The sequence below is a fragment of the Scyliorhinus canicula genome, chromosome 16, assembly GCF_902713615.1.
Source record: "Scyliorhinus canicula chromosome 16, sScyCan1.1, whole genome shotgun sequence".
NCBI classification, from domain to species: Eukaryota; Metazoa; Chordata; class Chondrichthyes; order Carcharhiniformes; family Scyliorhinidae; genus Scyliorhinus; species Scyliorhinus canicula.
The window spans coordinates 30506540-30524267 of record NC_052161.1 but is presented as its reverse complement, the minus strand read 5'-3'; the positions used below and the strand labels follow the sequence as shown (position 1 = coordinate 30524267).

The window sequence follows — 17728 nt, the reverse complement described above, 5'->3', positions numbered from 1 at the left end:
TGCCTTGTCCCTCGGTAAAGCCGGAAGTACTCCGACGTCCTCCCATTCGTGGCCACGCACGCCATCGGGGCCTCATATAGCAGCCTCACCCATCTAATAAACCCTTCACCAAATCCAAACCTCCCCAACACCTCCCATAAGTACCCCCACTCCACTCTATCGAAGGCCTTCTCCGCATCCAGCGCCACCACTATCTCTGCCTCCCCCTCAATCGCCGGCATCATGATGACATTCAACAATCTCCGCACATTCGTGTTCAGCTGCCTTCCCTTCACAAACCCTGTCTGGTCCTCGTGTACAACCCCTGGCACACAGTCCTCTATCCTGGTGGCCAGAATTTTTGCCAGCACCTTGGCATCTACGTTGAGGAGAGATATGGGCTTGTATGAACCACACTGCTGGGGGTCCTTGTCCCTCTTTAAGATTAACGAGATCAGTGCCCGCGACATCATCGGGGGCAAAGTCCCCCCTCCCCACGCTTCATTAAGTGTCCGCACCAGCAAGGGGCCCATTAGGTCCACAAATGTTTTTATAAAATTCCACCGGGAACCCATCCGGTCCCGGTGCCTTCCCGGACTGCATCTGCCCGATCCCCTTAACTAGCTCCTCCAGCTCAATCGGCGCACCCAACCCCTCCACCTGCTCCTCCTGCACCTTCGGGATAGAAAGCCCGTCGAGGAACTTCTCCATTCCCCTCCTCTCCCCCGTTGGCTCCGACCGGTACAGTTCCACGTAAAAGTCCTTGAAGACCTCATTCACCTCTACCCTCTTCCACACCACATTCCCACTCTTGTCTCTCACTCCAGTAATTTCCTTAGCCGCATCCCGCTTGCGGAGCTGATGAGCCAGCATCCTACTCGCCTTTTCACCATGTTCATACACTGCCCCTTGTGCCTTCCTCCACTGTGCCTCCGCCTTTCTCGTGGTCAGCAAATCAAATTTAGCCTGCAGGCTGCGCCTCTCCCCCAACAGTCCCTCCTCTGGTGCCTCTGCGTACCTCCTGTCTACCTCCAGCATCTTTCCCACCAGTCTATCCCTCTCGCTCCTCTCCCCGTGTGCCCGGATGTAAATCACTGCCTTCAGGGCTTCCCAGACCATCCCCACCTGGACCTCTCCCGTATCATTCACCTCGAGGTACCCCTCAATACTTGCCCGGACCCTCCTACACACCTCCTCCTCCACCAACAACCCCACATCCAACCGCCACAACGGCCGCTGGTCCCGCACCTCCCCCATCTCCAACTCTATCCAAAGCGGAGCGTGGTCGGAGATTGCAATGGCCGAATACTCGGCCTCCTCCACTCTCGGAATCAGTCCCCTACTCACCATGAAGAAGTATATCCGAGAGTAGACCCCATGTACGTGGGAGAAGAAAAAGTACTCCCGTGCCCTCGGCCTCACAAACCTCCATGGATCCACCCCACCCATCTGGTCCATAAACCCTCTCAGTACCTTGGCCGCCGCCGGCCTCTTACCCATCCTAGAGCTGGACCGATCCAGTGAAGGATCCAACACCGTATTGAAGTCATCGTCCCCCCCCCCCCCTCACTAAAATTATATTAAAGTTTCTTTTCCCCACTAAAATCGCCACTCCCCGGTTCTTCACATCCAACCCAGAGTGGAAAACCTGCCCCACCCACCCCTTCCTCAGACGGACCTGGTCCGCCACCTTCAGGTGGGTCTCCTGAAGCATTGCCACATCTGCCTTTAGCCCCCTCAGATGAGCAAGTACCCTCGACCGCTTCACCGGCCCATTCAATCCTCTCGCATTCCAGGTGACCAACCGGATCAGAGGGCATCCCGCCCCCCCCCTCCCCCGTCGACTAGCCATAGCCCGTCGACTGCCCGCCCCAGGCCAGCACCCCCCACCCGACCCAGTCCCCACGGCGACAACACCTCACCTCTGTCCCCCCGGCCCACACCAGCTCCTTCCTGACCCTACCAGCAGCAACCCGGCATCCCCTTTCCCCTCCTCCCTCCCCGCCTAGGCTAGGAACCCTCCTAGCCGCGAACCGTCCTCCATTGCACTTCCATGGGTCAGCTAACTTCTGCTGACCCCGGAAACTCCCGCCAATAATCCGACCCCTCCCAAAGTGGGATCATCTCCCATCCTATCCCTCCTCCAGGCACCACTCCAGCGCGGGGAAGAACCAGTTACGGCCCCGCCTCCCCCCGTTATCGTCTCCACTCCCCAGCCCCGCAGCGCGGGAAACCAGAGGAAAGCCCGCGATTTTGCACTGCCCCACCACACCCTTCTGAAGCAGCTCCCAAATACCAGCCCCACTCCATACCCCCAACCCGACATAGAATACAACAAACCCCCCCAACCCGCCCCGCAAGATACAAAACTCAAACAATGCCCCACAGCAAAAAAAAACAGAACAACACCCCCATAAATAACCATATCAAAATTGCAAAAGTACAGAAAAAAAAGGACATAGCAACAGCAGAAACCAGCAATAAAGTATTACAACTGACCCCGCAACTCCCAACCCCTAGTTCAAGTCCAGTTTCTCCGTCCGCACGAAGGCCCACGCCTCCTCCGGGGAATCGAAATAATAATGCCGGTCCAAATAAGTTATCCACAGGCGGCAGGCTGCAACATTCCGAACTTTATCTTCTTCTTGTAAAGCACCTCTTTAGTCCGATTAAATCCGGACCGCCGCTTAGCCACCTCCGCACTCCAATCCTGGTAGATCCGTACTACCCCATTCTCCCAGTTGCTGCTCTTCACCTTCTTGGCCCAGCGCAGCACACACTCCCGATCACTGAACCGGTGGAACCTCACCAGCACCGCACGAGGGGGTTCATTCTCCTTAGGCCTCCTGGCCAGTACCCTGTGGCAGATGGAAAGACCCGGCCCCCACTAGCAAGTTCAGCATCGTAGCCACGTAGGTTGTCAGGTCCGACCCCTCCAGCCCCTCCGCAAGGCCCAATATCCGCAGATTTTTCCGCCTCATGCGGTGATCAAGCTCCTCGAAGCGGTCCTGCCACTTCTTGTGGAGTGCCTCGTGCCCCTCCACCTTACTCACGAGGACCACGGCCTCCTCCTCTCGTTAAGTGGCCTTGGTCTGCAACGCCTTGATGGCAGCACTCTGGGTCGTCTGAATCTCCGAGCCTTTTGTTCGTTACTGCAGAGAGCTCAGTACCTCAGCCTTGAAATCTGCAAAACAGCGCAGGAGAGCAGCTTGTTGCTCCTGGGCCCACTGCTTCCACTCCTCTGGAGCTCCGCCGGCCGCCATCCTGGATTCCTTCCCCTGTTTTTTCTGGGGAGCTGCTTCCGTTTTTTACCCCTTTCCACTCCGAGTTCGAGTCATGAACTGCGGAGAAAGTCAATCAGCACACATTCTCCCACCGGGAGATGTCGATAAATTTCCGTTTTGGGCTCTAAAAAGAGCTGAAAAGTCCGTTTGAAACGGGAGCTCCCAAATGTGCGGCTTCCTACGTCATCGCCGCCACCGGAAGTCCCCAGCTTTAATGTTTTTAGTGCTTTGGGAACCAACAAGTAGGTCTACATTCTTATAACATATGAAGTCCATGTAGTTAGCTTACAAAGGGTTTAGGCGATCCAAATACTTAGGCTGGACTAAAAACATGGTATGCTATTTCAAAACCGGAATTTTTGCAATACTTTTGTCGCTTTGTTGACACCATGCTTCCAATATTTCAAATAAGTGCCTTATGTAAGAGATGCATGAATATTTGAACTGTTTAATTTTAATCATTAAATATAGACCAAGGAAGCATAAAATAAATACACAGGTACAGGGCTCTTCTCTGACTGGGTTCCGCCTAAAATCCAATGATAGACCACTTGCAGTGTTCAGATTATGCTGCACTGCACAACAAATTCTGCACCTCGTTTCAGAGTAGCAAGTGTAGCATATGTCAGCCTTGGAATGCTGATCTGGCACTGAAGGTGGTAGAAAACAAGCAAGACTGCATAAATTTCAAGTATCACAAATAAAAACTCCAGTAATGGACACCGAGTGAGAAATATCACAGAGATGAGGTACAGTAGGGGCTTACCTAAGAATTGGGCATGAAAATTGGAACAGAAGTTCTACTCCTCATTAATACGGAAGTAGGGAAGTCACACACGGACAGACAGAAGGCTACTGCCACTGACTTCAGGGATAAAATAGAAAATATTCTTTTCATAACGTTAAGAAACACAATTTTTCTATAAAGTGCACATCATTTTATAGAGGTATTTCTTGGCCTCAAAGGACGGGAGTTAAAAATATTTCACAATTAGGCTCCGTGAGGAGCTTTTCTTTTGAAAAATGAAGCAGCTTTTTTGCTGTAAAGACTTGAAAGTTGCACACACCACACATGACTGAACTCCAAACTAGATCAATCATTTTTACATTTCTCACCCAATCTTGTGCCGTTGCAAAACCAGAAAAAAATAGGTTTTGCCACAGTCAAATGTTTACAACACCTTAACTAGTCAATGTATTGAATCATTCAGAGGCAAACAGTTTCTAAAATTTGTTGAAGGTTTGTAGAAAAATAAACTTGCAGCTTATTTCTTGTGAATTCACAGAATCACAAAGCTGTTACATCGCAGGAAGCCTCCATTTGGCCAATCGTGTCATGCAGCAGTTCTCCAAAACACACATCATGACTTCGTGCCATTCCCCTGTACTTCTCCCAAGATAGTGATACCCTCTATAAACCCTCAGGGCTTAACATTTGATCCTCTACATTTCAGTTGTTGTAAATTATTAAATTGCTGTGGATTTTGTATCTTAATTGTTCTACAGAAATGATTGCAATCATTGATAGGAGGATGTTGCACTATAATGGCCAATCATTTTCCCTGACTTGCCAAATTAATTGTACCTTGTTGCATACACCACTTCAGTGATTCTAATCACTGATATCACAAAATTGCGATACAATACCTTCTATTTAAGCAGAAAGAGGAATCAACTTACAAGCTAGATTTGATAGCTCAAAGGGATCAAACGAAAAGGAAAGTATATTTTCTGCATAACTTTTCTTCCACAATTTGGTACCAGTATCTGCATTCCAAAGAACAATGTAGTTCGGTGGATGAATCGCTAATAGGAGGTCTCGGGAGGCATCCTGATTCCACAGCCACTCCATGTCTATTAGCAAGAAGGAAACATAAAATATCAGTAACAGTGTTTCCTTTCGGCTTGAGGATGAGAGCATGGCTGAGCTTTAAGCAATACAGAATAAGATTTAATCACGCAATTTAAAGAAATCTCATATAATAGATGCACAACAATCTGGCATGTCATCACATTTCAAACCTGGCTTGACCGCACATCAGGCTAATGAGCAAATGTGCCTCTTGGTTGATTGTAAAAGGTACAATGTGACTCAGGAATGTCCACTTTTTACCACTAATTTCCAATAGAGTACAGGCAGAAACTCATCACTAGTTCATACATTTACAAAGTCAGCACTCTGCAATATAAGTGTATTAAAAACAAACATACTGTTGCAAATTACTTCAATAAGTAATTTTCTTTACTTATCACATTATGTGCTGATTATTAAAGGCAACAAGGGCAGCACGGTGGTGCTGTGGGTTAGCCCTGTTCCCTCACGGCGCTGAGGTCCCTGGTTCGATCCCGGCTCTGGGTCACTGTCCGTGTGGAGTTTGCACATTCTCCCCGTATTTGCGTGGGTTTCGCCCCCGCAACCCAAAAGATGTGCAGGCTAGGTGGATTGGCCATGCTAAATTGCCCCTTAATTGGAAAAAATGAATTGGGTACTCTAAAAAAGTTTTTAAAATTAACGGCAACATGGGCTCAAGGGGTTAATCTGATTTGATTTATTATCATGTGTACTGAGGTACAGTGAAAAGTATTGTTCTGCATAGTCCAGACAGATCGTTCCATACATGAAAAAACATAGAACATACATAAATACACAATGGAAATACATAGACGGGACTTCCGGTTGCGGCTATGACCAGCTAAGTCGCACGTTTGGCTGCTCCTGCTGCAAAGGTGTTTTCGGGCCGATTGGAGGGCCCCAACGGCGCTGTAAGGACAAATCCCGGTGGGGGAAGGCTCCCTGAAGAGAACCAGACCAACTTTATGGTCGGTACCCGGAGTGGGGTGGTAAAGAGAGCAACAGCAGCTCCCAAAAAAAAGCGGGAGAAGACGACCAAAATGGCGGCCGGTGGTGCACCCGAGGAATGGAGGAAATGGGCGGAGGAGCAGCAGGCCACTCTCCTGCGCTTCTTTACGGAGCTGAAAATGGAGCTCTTGGAGTCAATGAATGCGACGACCACCAGGCTGATGGGAGCCCAGGCGACCCAAGAGGCGTCGATTCGGGAGCTGCAACAGGAGATGACTGCGAGGGAGGAGGAGGCCACGGTCCTCGTGGGAAAGGTAGAGGTGCACGAGGCACTCCACCTGAAATGGCAGAGCCGTTTTGAGGAGCTGGATACCCGAATGAGGCGGAAGAACCTGAGGATCTTGGGCCTGGCAGAAGGCCTGGAGGGGTCAGACCTCCCGGGATATGTAGCAGAAATGCTGAGCTCCCTGATGGGGGCAGGGGCCGTCCCTTCGCCCCTGGAGCTGGAAGAGGCCTACAGGGTCATGGCTAGGAGGCCAAGAGCAAATGAGCCCCCGAGGGCGGTGCTGGTGCGGTTCCAGCGACTCAGCGACCGTGAAAGAGTGCTGGAGTGGGCCAAGAGGGAAAGGAGCAGCAAGTGGGAGAATTCGACGGTGAGGGTCTACCAGGACTGGAGTGCGGAGGTGGCAAAGCGGCGGGCCCGGTACAACCGGACGAAGGCGGTGCTACATGCAAAACGGATCAGGTTCGGAATGCTGCAGCCAGCGCGCTTGTGGGTCACCTACAGGAACCAACACCACTATTTTGAGTCCCCAGAGGAGGCGTGGGCCTTTGTACAGGAAGAGAAACTGGACTCGAATTAGACCCAGGGGATACTTGGCGGCCTTGGCCGCTCGGGTACTTTCAGCTGAATTCTTTGTTTGGATTTTGAATTCTTGCTGTGGTTTTTCTTCTGATGTTTTTTCCCCCTTTGCCAACTTCCCTTAGTTATTGTTATTGTGGTTATTCATGGTTATTTATGGTTATTTATGCTGTTTGGTAGAGGGCGACTGTTAAGTACATTGTTATTTGTTATTTATCTGTTATTTATAATGTTAAGTTGGGGAGGCGGGACGGGGGGGGAGAGCAGATCGGGGATATGGGCTCCTAGGGGGGGTTCTTTACAGGCATGGACGGGGACGGGGGTGGAACTGAAGATGGCGGGGTGGGGTGTGGCAGGGCGAAAGCGCGGGCTTTCCTCTGTTTTCCCGCGCGCGGGGCAGAGGAGGGGGGAGGGGAGGAGTGCGGGGCGTGGCTAGCAATGGCGACCTTTCCCGCGCTGGAGCGGGGCCAGGGAGGAGTGGCAAGGGGGGGAGGCCCCCCCCCCCCCGAGCCGGGGGGAGTCGGAGTGTGGCAGGAGCAGCCGGGTCAGCGTGAACCAGCTGACTTACGGGAGTACAATGGAGGGTACATCGCGGCTAGGAGGGGTCCTAGCCTGGGGGGGGAGGGGGGTTAGGGAGGGACACCGGGTTGCTGCTGAAAAGACCAGAAACGAGAAGTGGAGGACTGGAGAGGTGGGGGGAGGGGGACATCGCCATGGGGAGCGGGTCAGAAGGGGAGGGTCGACCCGGGGCGAGCAGGGAACAGGACATGGCTAATCGGCAGGGGAGGGGGGCGGGTCGTCCCGCGACCCGGCTGATCACTTGGAACGTGAGGGGGTTGAATGGGCCGGTCAAGAGATCAAGGGTATTCTCACACCTGAAGGGACTGAAGGCTGATGTAGCAATGTTACAGGAGACCCATTTGAAGGTAGTGGACCAGGTTCGCCTGAGAAGGGGGTGGGTGGGACAGGTGTTCCACTCTGGATTGGACGCAAAGAACCGGGGGGTGGCGATTCTGGTGGGAAAGAGGGTGTCGTTCGTGGCGGAGGAGGTGGTGGCGGATAAGGAGGGTAGGTATGTGATAGTGAAGGGTAAGCTGCAGGGGGAGAAAGTGGTGATGGTCAACGTATATGCCCCGAACTGGGATGACGCGGGTTTTATGAGGCGCCTATTGGGCCTCATTCCGGGACTGGAGGCAGGGGGCTTGATCATGGGGGGGGACTTTAACACAGTGCTGGACCCCGGGCTAGACAGATCGAGCTCAAGGACCAATAGGAGGCCGGCAGCGGCAGAAGTGCTGAGGGGGTACATGGAGCAGATGGGAGGAGTAGACCCATGGAGGTTTGGTAGGCCGAGGGCGAGGGAGTATTCCTTTTTCTCCCACGTCCATAGAGTGTACTCCAGAATCGATTTCTTCGTGTTGAGCAGGGGGCTGATCCCGAGGGTACGGGAAGCTGAGTACTCGGCCATTGCGATCTCTGATCATGCACCACATTGGGTGGATGTGGAAATGGGGGAGGCGCGGGACCAGCGCCCGCTGTGGCGGCTGGATGTGGGGCTGTTAGCGGACGACGAGGTGTGTAAAAGGGTCCGGAAGAGCATTGAGAGCTATCTGGACTTGAATGACACGGGTGAGGTGCAGGTGGGCTGGTCTGGGAGGCCCTGAAGGCAGTGATCAGGGGAGAGCTGATCTCCATAAGGGCGCACAGAGAAAGAAAGGAGAGGCAGGAGAGGGAGAGGCTGGTGGGGGAGCTATTGGAAGTGGATAGGAGATATGCGGAGGCACCAGAGGAGGGGCTGCTGGGAGAACGGCGCAGCCTGCAGGTCAAGTTCGACCTGCTGACCACCAGGAAGGCAGAGACGCAGTGGAGAAGGGCACAGGGCGCGGTTTATGAGTATGGGGAAAAGGCGAGCAGGATGCTGGCACACCAGCTTCGCAAACGAGATGCGGCTAGGGAGATTGGGGGAGTGAAGGAGAGGGGAGGGAAGGTAGTGCAGAAGGGGCAAGAAGTGAACGGGGTCTTCAGGGATTTTTACAAGGAGTTGTATCGGTCTGAGCCGCCGACGAGGAGAGGGGGAATGGAGGACTTCCTAAACAAATTGAGGTTCCCAAGGGTCCAGGAGGGGCTGGTAGAAGGGCTGGGGGCGCCAATAGGGCTAGAGGAGCTAGTCAAGGGAATAGGTCAGATGCAGGCGGGGAAGGCGCCGGGGCCAGATGGGTTCCCGGTGGAATTCTATAAGAAAAATGTGGACTTGGTGGGACCGGTACTGGTACGAGCCTTTAATGAGGCGCGAGAGGGGGGGGTTCTGCCCCCGACAATGTCGCAGGCTCTGATCTCCCTGATATTGAAGCGGGATAAAGACCCCGTGCAGTGCGGGTCCTACAGGCCTATCTCGCTTCTGAACGTGGATGCCAAGTTGCTGGCAAAGATCCTGGCAGCTAGAATAGAGGATTGTGTGCCAGGGGTAATCCATGAGGACCAGACGGGGTTCGTGAAGGGGCGGCAGCTCAACACGAACGTGCGGAGATTGCTGAATGTAATTATGATGCCGGCAGTGGAGGGGGAGGCTGAGATAGTGGTAGCGCTGGACGCGGAGAAGGCATTCGATAGGGTGGAGTGGGAGTACCTGTGGGAGACGTTGGAACGGTTTGGGTTTGGGGAAGGCTTTATTAAGTGGGTGAAGCTGCTCTACTCGGCCCCGACGGCGAGTGTAGTGACAAACGGGAGGTCGGACGGAGTATTTCGGGCTCCACCGAGGGACCAGGCAGGGATGTCCCCTATCCCCCCTACTTTTCGCACTGGCGATTGAACCGTTGGCGATGGCACTGAGGGGTTCAGGGGGGTGGAGAGGACTGACTAGGGGAGGGGAGGAACATCGAGTATCGCTGTATGCGGATGATCTACTGCTGTACGTGGCAGACCCAGAAGGGGGAATGCCGGAGATAATGGAACTATTAGCAGAGTTTGGGGACTTTTCGGGGTACAAACTAAATTTGGGCAAAAGCGAGGTTTTTGTGATACACCCGGGGGACCAGGGAGAGGGTATTGGGAGACTCCCCTTCAAGCGAGCAGGAAAGAGCTTTAGGTACTTAGGGGTGCAGGTGGCAAGGAACTGGGGGACCCTCCACAAGTTGAACTTTTCCAGGCTGGTGGAACAGATGGAGGAGGAATTTAAGAGGTGGGACATGGTACCGTTGTCGCTGGCGGGGAGGGTGCAGTCAATCAAAATGACGGTCCTCCCAAGGTTCTTGTTTTTATTTCAGTGCTTGCCCATCTTCCTCCCTAGGGCCTTCTTCAAAAAGGTGACGAGTAGCATCATGAGCTACGTGTGGGCGCATGGCACCCCAAGGGTGAGGAGGGTCTTTTTGGAGCGGAGTAGGGACAGTGGAGGGCTGGCACTACCCAATCTTTCGGGGTACTACTGGGCGGCAAATGTGTCAATGGTGCGCAAGTGGATGATGGAAGGGGAGGGGGCAGCTTGGAAACGAATGGAGAGGGCGTCCTGTGGCAACACAAGCCTGGGGGCCCTAGTAACGGCACCATGGCCGCTCCCCCCCACGAGGTACACCACGAGCCCGGTGGTGGCGGCCACCCTCAAGATATGGGGGCAGTGGAGGCGACATAGGGGGGAAATGGGAGGTCTGTTGGCGGCGCCAATAAGAGGGAACCATAGATTCATCCCGGGGAACATCGACGGGGGATTTCAGAGCTGGTACAGGGTGGGCATACGGCAGCTGAAGGACCTGTTTATAGAGGGGAGGTTTGCGAGCCTGGGAGGGCTGGAGGAGAAGTTTGAGCTCCCCCCGGGAAACATGTTCAGATATTTACAAGTGAAGGCATTTGCTAGACGGCAGGTGGAGGGGTTCCCCCTGCTCCCCAGTAAGGGGGCGAGTGATAGGGTGCTCTCGGGGGTCTGGGTCGGAGGGGGGAAGATATCAGACATCTACAAGATAATGCAGGAGGCGGAAGAAGCATCAGGGGAGGAGCTGAAAGCCAAGTGGGAAGGGGAGCTGGGAGAGCAGATAGAAGACGGGACGTGGGCGGATGCACTGGAGAAGGTCAATTCTTCCTCCTCGTGTGCGAGGCTGAGCCTCATTCAATTTAAGGTGCTGCATAGAGCTCACATGACGGGGACAAGGATGAGCCGGTTCTTTGGGGGTGAGGACAGGTGTGTCAGATGTCTGGGAAGCCCAGCGAACCATGTGCATATGTTCTGGGCATGTCCGGTGCTGGAAGGGTTCTGGAAGGGGGTGGCAAGGACGGTGTCGAAGGTGGTGGGGTCCAGGGTCAAACCAGGATGGGGGCTTGCGATCTTTGGGGTCGGGGTAGAACCGGGGGTACAGGAGGCTAGGGAGGCCGGAATACTGGCCTTTGCATCCCTAGTGGCTCGACGAAGGATATTAATTCAATGGAAGGACGCGAGGCCTCCAAGCGTTGAAACTTGGATTAACGATATGGCTAGCTATATTCAGCTAGAAAGGATCAAATTTGCCCTGAGAGGGTCGGTACAGGGATTCTCCAGGCGGGTGGCAACCTTTCCTTGACTTTTTAGATCAGAGATAGACGTTCGGGGTCGTGGCAGCAGCAACCCGGAGGGGGGGGGGAGAGGGAGGGAGGGAGGGGGGGGGGGAGGGGGGGGGCAGCAAGGGTCGTGGGGGGACATGCACGACTGTAACGCGGGCAAGTCTGCTCGCTGCTCATGTCTGAAACTGTAGGCTGCCTTGTTTGTTAAGGTTGCCTGGGGGGGGGGGGGGGGGGAGGACTGGTGCGCGCGAGAGGGCGGGCGAGGGAGGGACATTTGCCTAGAGGGATTGTGTTGTAAATAATTTAAAAATTAGTAGGGGTAAATGTTTGTATGGAAAAACTCTTTCAATAAAAATTATTTTAAAAAAAAGGAAATACATAGACACAGGCATCGGGTGAAGCACACAGTAAGAGATGTATAATGCGATCAGTCCCGTCCATAAGAGGGTCATTAAGGAGTCTGATAACAGTGGGGAAGAAGCTGTTTTTGAATCTGTTAGTGCGTGTTCTCAGACTTTTGCATCATCTGCTTGATGGAAGGGGTTGGAAGAGAGAATAACTCGGGTGGGAGGGTTCTTTGATTATGCTGCCCGCTATCCCAAGGCAGAGGGAGGTATCGACAGAGTCAATGGGTGAGAAGCTGTTTTGCATGATGGTTAGCATCTTTTGACTAAAATCATAAGTCATATAGTTTAATCTTCCCAAATGAAAATATTATATGCCCCACAGAGAGGTCTGGGTCCAAAACGGTAAACAGTAAAATAGAAAAAGGATTTAATATTACTCCAGACTTTGTAAGTTTAGAATCGTCTGGTTGTTGATATATTTACACTAAGCAACAACAACTTATAATTATATAGCATCATAACATGCCCCAAGGTGCTTCACGCATCTGCAAAGAGAAAATGGATGGCAAGCGAAAGGAAGCAGTGTGAGGGATGAACAAAATTTAGGTCAAAGGAAGGAATTTTAAGGATATTTAATAAGATAGAAATGGAGAGAGGAAATGTTTAGAGAAGAAATTCCAGGGCGTGAAGAATAGGTGATCTGAAGATACGAGTATCAATTGTGCAGGTGCAAGTGATAGAGTTCAGGCCTGGAACAGGTTTGAAAAATGTTCAGCATTACTGAAGGAGGAGAAAGCCATGGAAGAATTTATGCACAAGAAGAACTTTAAATTTAAGATGTTTGTGGATCAATCAGGGACAGAGGTTATAAATGAACACAAAAAGGTTAGCACAGGGCTAAATCGCTGGCTTTTAAAGCAGACCCAGGCAGGCCAGCAGCGCGGTTCAATTCCCATACCAGCCTCCCCGAACAGGCGCCGGAATGTGGCGACTAGGGGCTTTTCATAGTAACTTCATTTGAAGCCTACTTGTGACAATAAGCGATTTTCATTTCATTTCAAACAGCAGAGTTTTGGTTGAGCACGTAGGTTAACAATATTTCTAAGTGAACATATTGCATCTTCTTCCCAGTAAAACAATCTGGGCCTGCTTAAATTAATAACAATCAAACCACCCAGCCTTGTTGTCAAGCAGACTTCAGGACAGGTCACAGGATGACTTTCATTTTACTTTAAATTAAAAATACAGCCTCAAAACAAAACAGCCTTATAAACCTCATAATTATAAAACTATCAAGACAGCAATGGAGCCTGGAGGTGTTCAAGGATTGGGTATGTGTTTCACTAGGTGAGCTGAGGTAGAGGTAGTATATTTTATCGAGGTGCAAGCGCATAGTGTTTACAATGGAGAGGATATGGGGTTGAAAACTCAGTTGTGAATTGAACAGGATGCCGGATTCAGCTGGGTACAGCGTCCAGGGAAGGGAATAATAATAATAATCTTTCTTATCACAAGTAGGCTTACATTAATACTGCAATAAAGTTACTGTGAAAAGTCCCTAGTCGCCAAACTCCGGCGCTCATTGGGGTACAGCGAGGGAGAATTCAGAATGTCCCAATTACCTAACAGCATGTCTTTCAGGACTTGTGGGAGGAAACCGGAACACCAGGAGGAAACCTGCAGAGACACAGGGAGAACGTGCAGACTCTGCACAGACAGTGACCAGAGCCAGGAATCGAACCTGGGACCCTGACGCTGTGAAGCAACTGTGCTAACCAGTGCGCTACCATGAGTAGGTAGCAATGGTTCAGAATTGCGTCAAGGACATCAATCCAGTCTTTACTCAACTTTAGTAGCTGTAGATATGGCTGATTCAGGTCGGCACCCTTCCAATCACGTACCAATTCCATTACCAAGATTGCCTACTTCCACCTCCGTAACATCATCTGATTCCCTTTGCTCAGTTCATCTGCTGCTGAAACCTTCACCTTTGCCTTTGTTATCTCTAGAATTGACTATTCCAATGCTCTTTTGGCTGACCTTCTACTTTTCATCCTTCGCAAACCGGTGCACATTCAAAATCTGCTGCCTATATCTTAACTCCCTCCAAGTCTCATTAAACCACCAACTTTTGCTTGCTGACCTACACCTCCTCTGCATTAAATTCCAAATTCTCATTCTTATTTCCAATTCTCTTCATGGCCTCCATCGCTAACCTTCTTCGGCCTGATAAGCTTCTTTGAGATCTCAACACTCCTCCAATTTTGTTTAATGTGTTGAAGGGAATGTCACTGGGGAGCCTTTACAATTTTGAAAATATGGCTTGTACATCCAAATCAACAGGAATGTAGAGCAGTAAATACGGAGGGTAAATTTAAAAACAACAAAAAGATGTATACAAAATCATAATTAAGCATCCAAATAAAGCACAACTTTCTTCCTCACCGCAAGCAATCTGGTCATAATTAGAAAAGACTGAGCAAAATGGGGGTGGGGGTCTGTGTGTGTGTGTGTGTGTGTGTGTGTGTGTGTGTGTGTGTGGGGAGTCTGCATTGTGATTGGAGCTTTGCTCAACAGTGGCAAAAACTGGGATGGGATGTGCATATTGTCCTCATGTCTGTCATTTGCTGATGACCAAAATGTTTGCGATCTTTTAGGCCATGTGATTGATTTGTGTGCACCACAACCTTGCTGATGTTGGTCGGAGCAAAGTTGCAAGAAAACGGAGGGTGGCAGTGTCAACATATATCTAATTGTGACAATGCAACGGTAAATATAAATGAAATTAGTGGCACAATGCCTTTGCTATAAGTGGTTCTCATTTGTCCAGCCCAAAGATCTAGAGTACTGACTGCTGATATTCGCTTGAAGTCGATGAGGAAATCACTTAAGTATAATACAGCATGACAATGTCTGTAGGTATCAGTCAGTAATTCACAAGTTGCAATGAACTTACCTCGTACAGGCTGGATCACACAGTATGGAGAAATTATAAATCAGAACTTTGTTCTTCCCTCCGTATTATAGATATGTCAACTTAGATTATGTTCTTAGGTCACTATAGTGGGGCGTGAATCCACAACCTTGTGAATGGGAGGCGTGAAAGCATTTAAAAGGGTCCAGAAAAAAAATCACAAGAATGGTTCCAGGGTTAAAGGACTTCAGTTTTGAGGGTAGGCTGAAGGACCAGGAGCTGTTTTCCTTGGAAACGACAGGGCTGAGGGAATATTTGATGGGGGAATTCAGAGTCATAAGGGGCCTTGACTGAGTAGATGGGAAGCTGTTCCCATTGGTGAAGGGATCAGAAGGTACAGATTTGGGATATCTGGTAGGGGAAGCAATGACAACAAGAAAACTTTTTTCATGCAGCGAGAGGTCTGTAGTACCCTGCTTGGAAGTGTGCTGACGCAAATTCAGATGTGAAATTCAGATGATAATTGGATCATTATCTGAAGGGGAAAATATTTCAGGGCTCCCAGGAAAAGACAGGGAGTGGCACTAGGTGAGCTGGTTTTGCAGAGAGCTGGCATGGACATGATGGGTTGATTAACAATAATAACCTTTATTAGTATCACAAGTTGGCTTACATTAACACTGCAATGAAGTTACTGTGAAAATCCCCCAGTCACCACACTATGGCGCCTGTTCAGGTACACAGAGGGAGAATTCAGACTGTCCAATTTACCTAACAAGCACATCTTTAGGGACGTGTGGCGGAAACCGGAGCACCCGGAGAAAACCCACGCAGACACGGGAAGAATGTGCAGGCTCCGCACAGACAGTGACCCAGACTGGGTCCCTGTCGCTGGGAAATAACAGTGCTAACCACTGTGCTACCATGCTGCCCACCAGCCTCCTTCTTTGTTCTATCCCGTCCACGATTCTGGCCTCTTGCATATCCTTAATTTTAAATGCTCCAGTATTGACAACTCGATCACAAAAAGGTAGTTGAAACACATTAATCTTATACGGTAATCTTCTTTAACATATAAAAATAACTAAGTTTAATGTACAGGAAGGACTCAAAAATGGAAGCAGCTTGTTAAACATCAAAATAACAATAATCATATAGAATTAGAACTAACGGCAGTTAAATACTACACAGGTAACAACAACCAATGGTGTCACAGCACTTATTGATGCCATCAGCAATGAATTTAAATAGGAAGATGCATCACCATAACAATCAAGAACAGCAGCCAATAGCTTTCGGACACCTTGTCCATACGTTTTGGAATGCCCCACCTGAACCTCTCCACCATTCGACTTTGCTCTCTGTCTTCCTGCAAGATCCTCCTTAAAACGTATCTCAATGACCAAACAATTGATTATCTGCCCTAAGGTCTCCATCTGTGGCTCAGTAATAATAATGTTTTTATTGAAACCACTCCCATTAAGTGCCTCAAGAAATTGTGTTACATTAGAAGTGCTATAAATTACAAGGTGTTGTCAACATCAGGTGAGGCTAGTCAAAGGACAGGTTTCCCTTTGACTCTAATTTAACTTTGTTTTTGTCAGAATTTCTTGGTGCTATTTTGTCAGTGGAAGCTATTCTCACCTCTTCCCTGGCATTCAGCTTATTCCATTCTGGAACTAGATTGTGATTAAATCTGCAGCAAAGTGTGATGGAATTAAGGAGATAAGACACCATTCCATAAATAAGATACAGAACAAATATATCACGATGCAGCCCAATCCCCTCCTGTATAAAATTCGTAAAGAGTATGCAAATGACTGAAAATTTAAGGAACTCAACCTGACAGGTGTGCGGTACAGTGGCACAGTGGTTAGCATTGCTGCCTCACAGCCCAAGCACCTGGATTCAATTGTGGCCTTGGGTGACTGTCTGTGTGGAGTTTGCACTTTCTCCCCGCGTCTGCATGGGTTTCCTCCGGGGTGCGCCGGTTTCCTCCCACAGTCCAAAGATGTAAGGGTTAGGTGGGTTGGTCATTCTAAATCAGGGGTGGGCAGACTTTTCCGTGCAAGGGCCACATTCAGAAATTCACAATTTTAAAGGGCCGCATAGTATATTAAGTAAAATAATTAATATTTAAAATAGCCAAAATAAAAGGTTTTAAAGAAAAAAAAGCAATTAATTTTTATTAATTAATATTTTAAAGTAGAAACTGCACATGAAACACATGTTATGCCGAGCAATGATCACCCATCTCAAGTCAACGTATCCACCCTATACCAGTAACCCAACCCCCCAATTAACCTTAAAATAAAAAATAAAAAAATATTTAAAAATTTTACATTTTTTTTAATGACTTGATCTTGGTGGGCCGCATAAAGACCTTTGGCGGGCCGCATGCGGCCCGCGGGCCGTAGTTTGCCCACCTCTGTTCTAAATTGTCGCTTAATGTCCAAAATGTGTAGGTTAGCTGGGGTTACGGGGATAGGGCGGGGGAGTGGGCCGAGGCGGAGTGCTCGTCCAGATGGTCAGTGCAGACTTGATGGGCCGAATGTCCTCCTTCTGCACTGTAGGGATTCTATTCTATGATCTATGGACTTTAATACGAAATGCAAAGTGCAGTGGACCTTTCATTTTTTTTCTGTAAATGAAGGAGACTTATATTTTGCAATGTATTATAATTATTTGTATACTGAAATGTTCATAATTGTGCAAACATGTTATTATTTTATTTTCATGATTGTATATAATTATGTTATGAATTATAATCACTTGTTTTACTGTATTGTCGTCACAATTTGGCACATGCCGTATGAAGCTGTTTTTTCAATAAACCAATTATGCAATTATCCAAGTAGCTCTGGCATGAACTGAACAGAGTGTTGGTGAGCTACTTACAAGTGACTGGGTCCCACTTGATAGCATACTGATGCTCTTACGTGCACTTTACTGCTGATCTGGAGGTCCTTAATGGGACACTAATTGACTGGATTTGACTCAATTTGTGAACTGGGCAAT

The 17728-nt window shown here is 49.5% G+C and overlaps 1 protein-coding gene across 1 annotated transcript in view; it reads right to left on the bottom strand.

Moving 5' to 3' along the window:
• Positions 1 to 17728, bottom strand: part of wdr11 (WD repeat domain 11) — a 151691-nt gene that overhangs the window by 107198 nt on the left and 26765 nt on the right. Inside the window, exon 4 of the mRNA XM_038773684.1 lies at positions 4944 to 5117. Coding sequence (XP_038629612.1) covers positions 4944 to 5117 — 174 coding nt within the window. The remainder of the gene's footprint in view (positions 1 to 4943; positions 5118 to 17728) is intronic.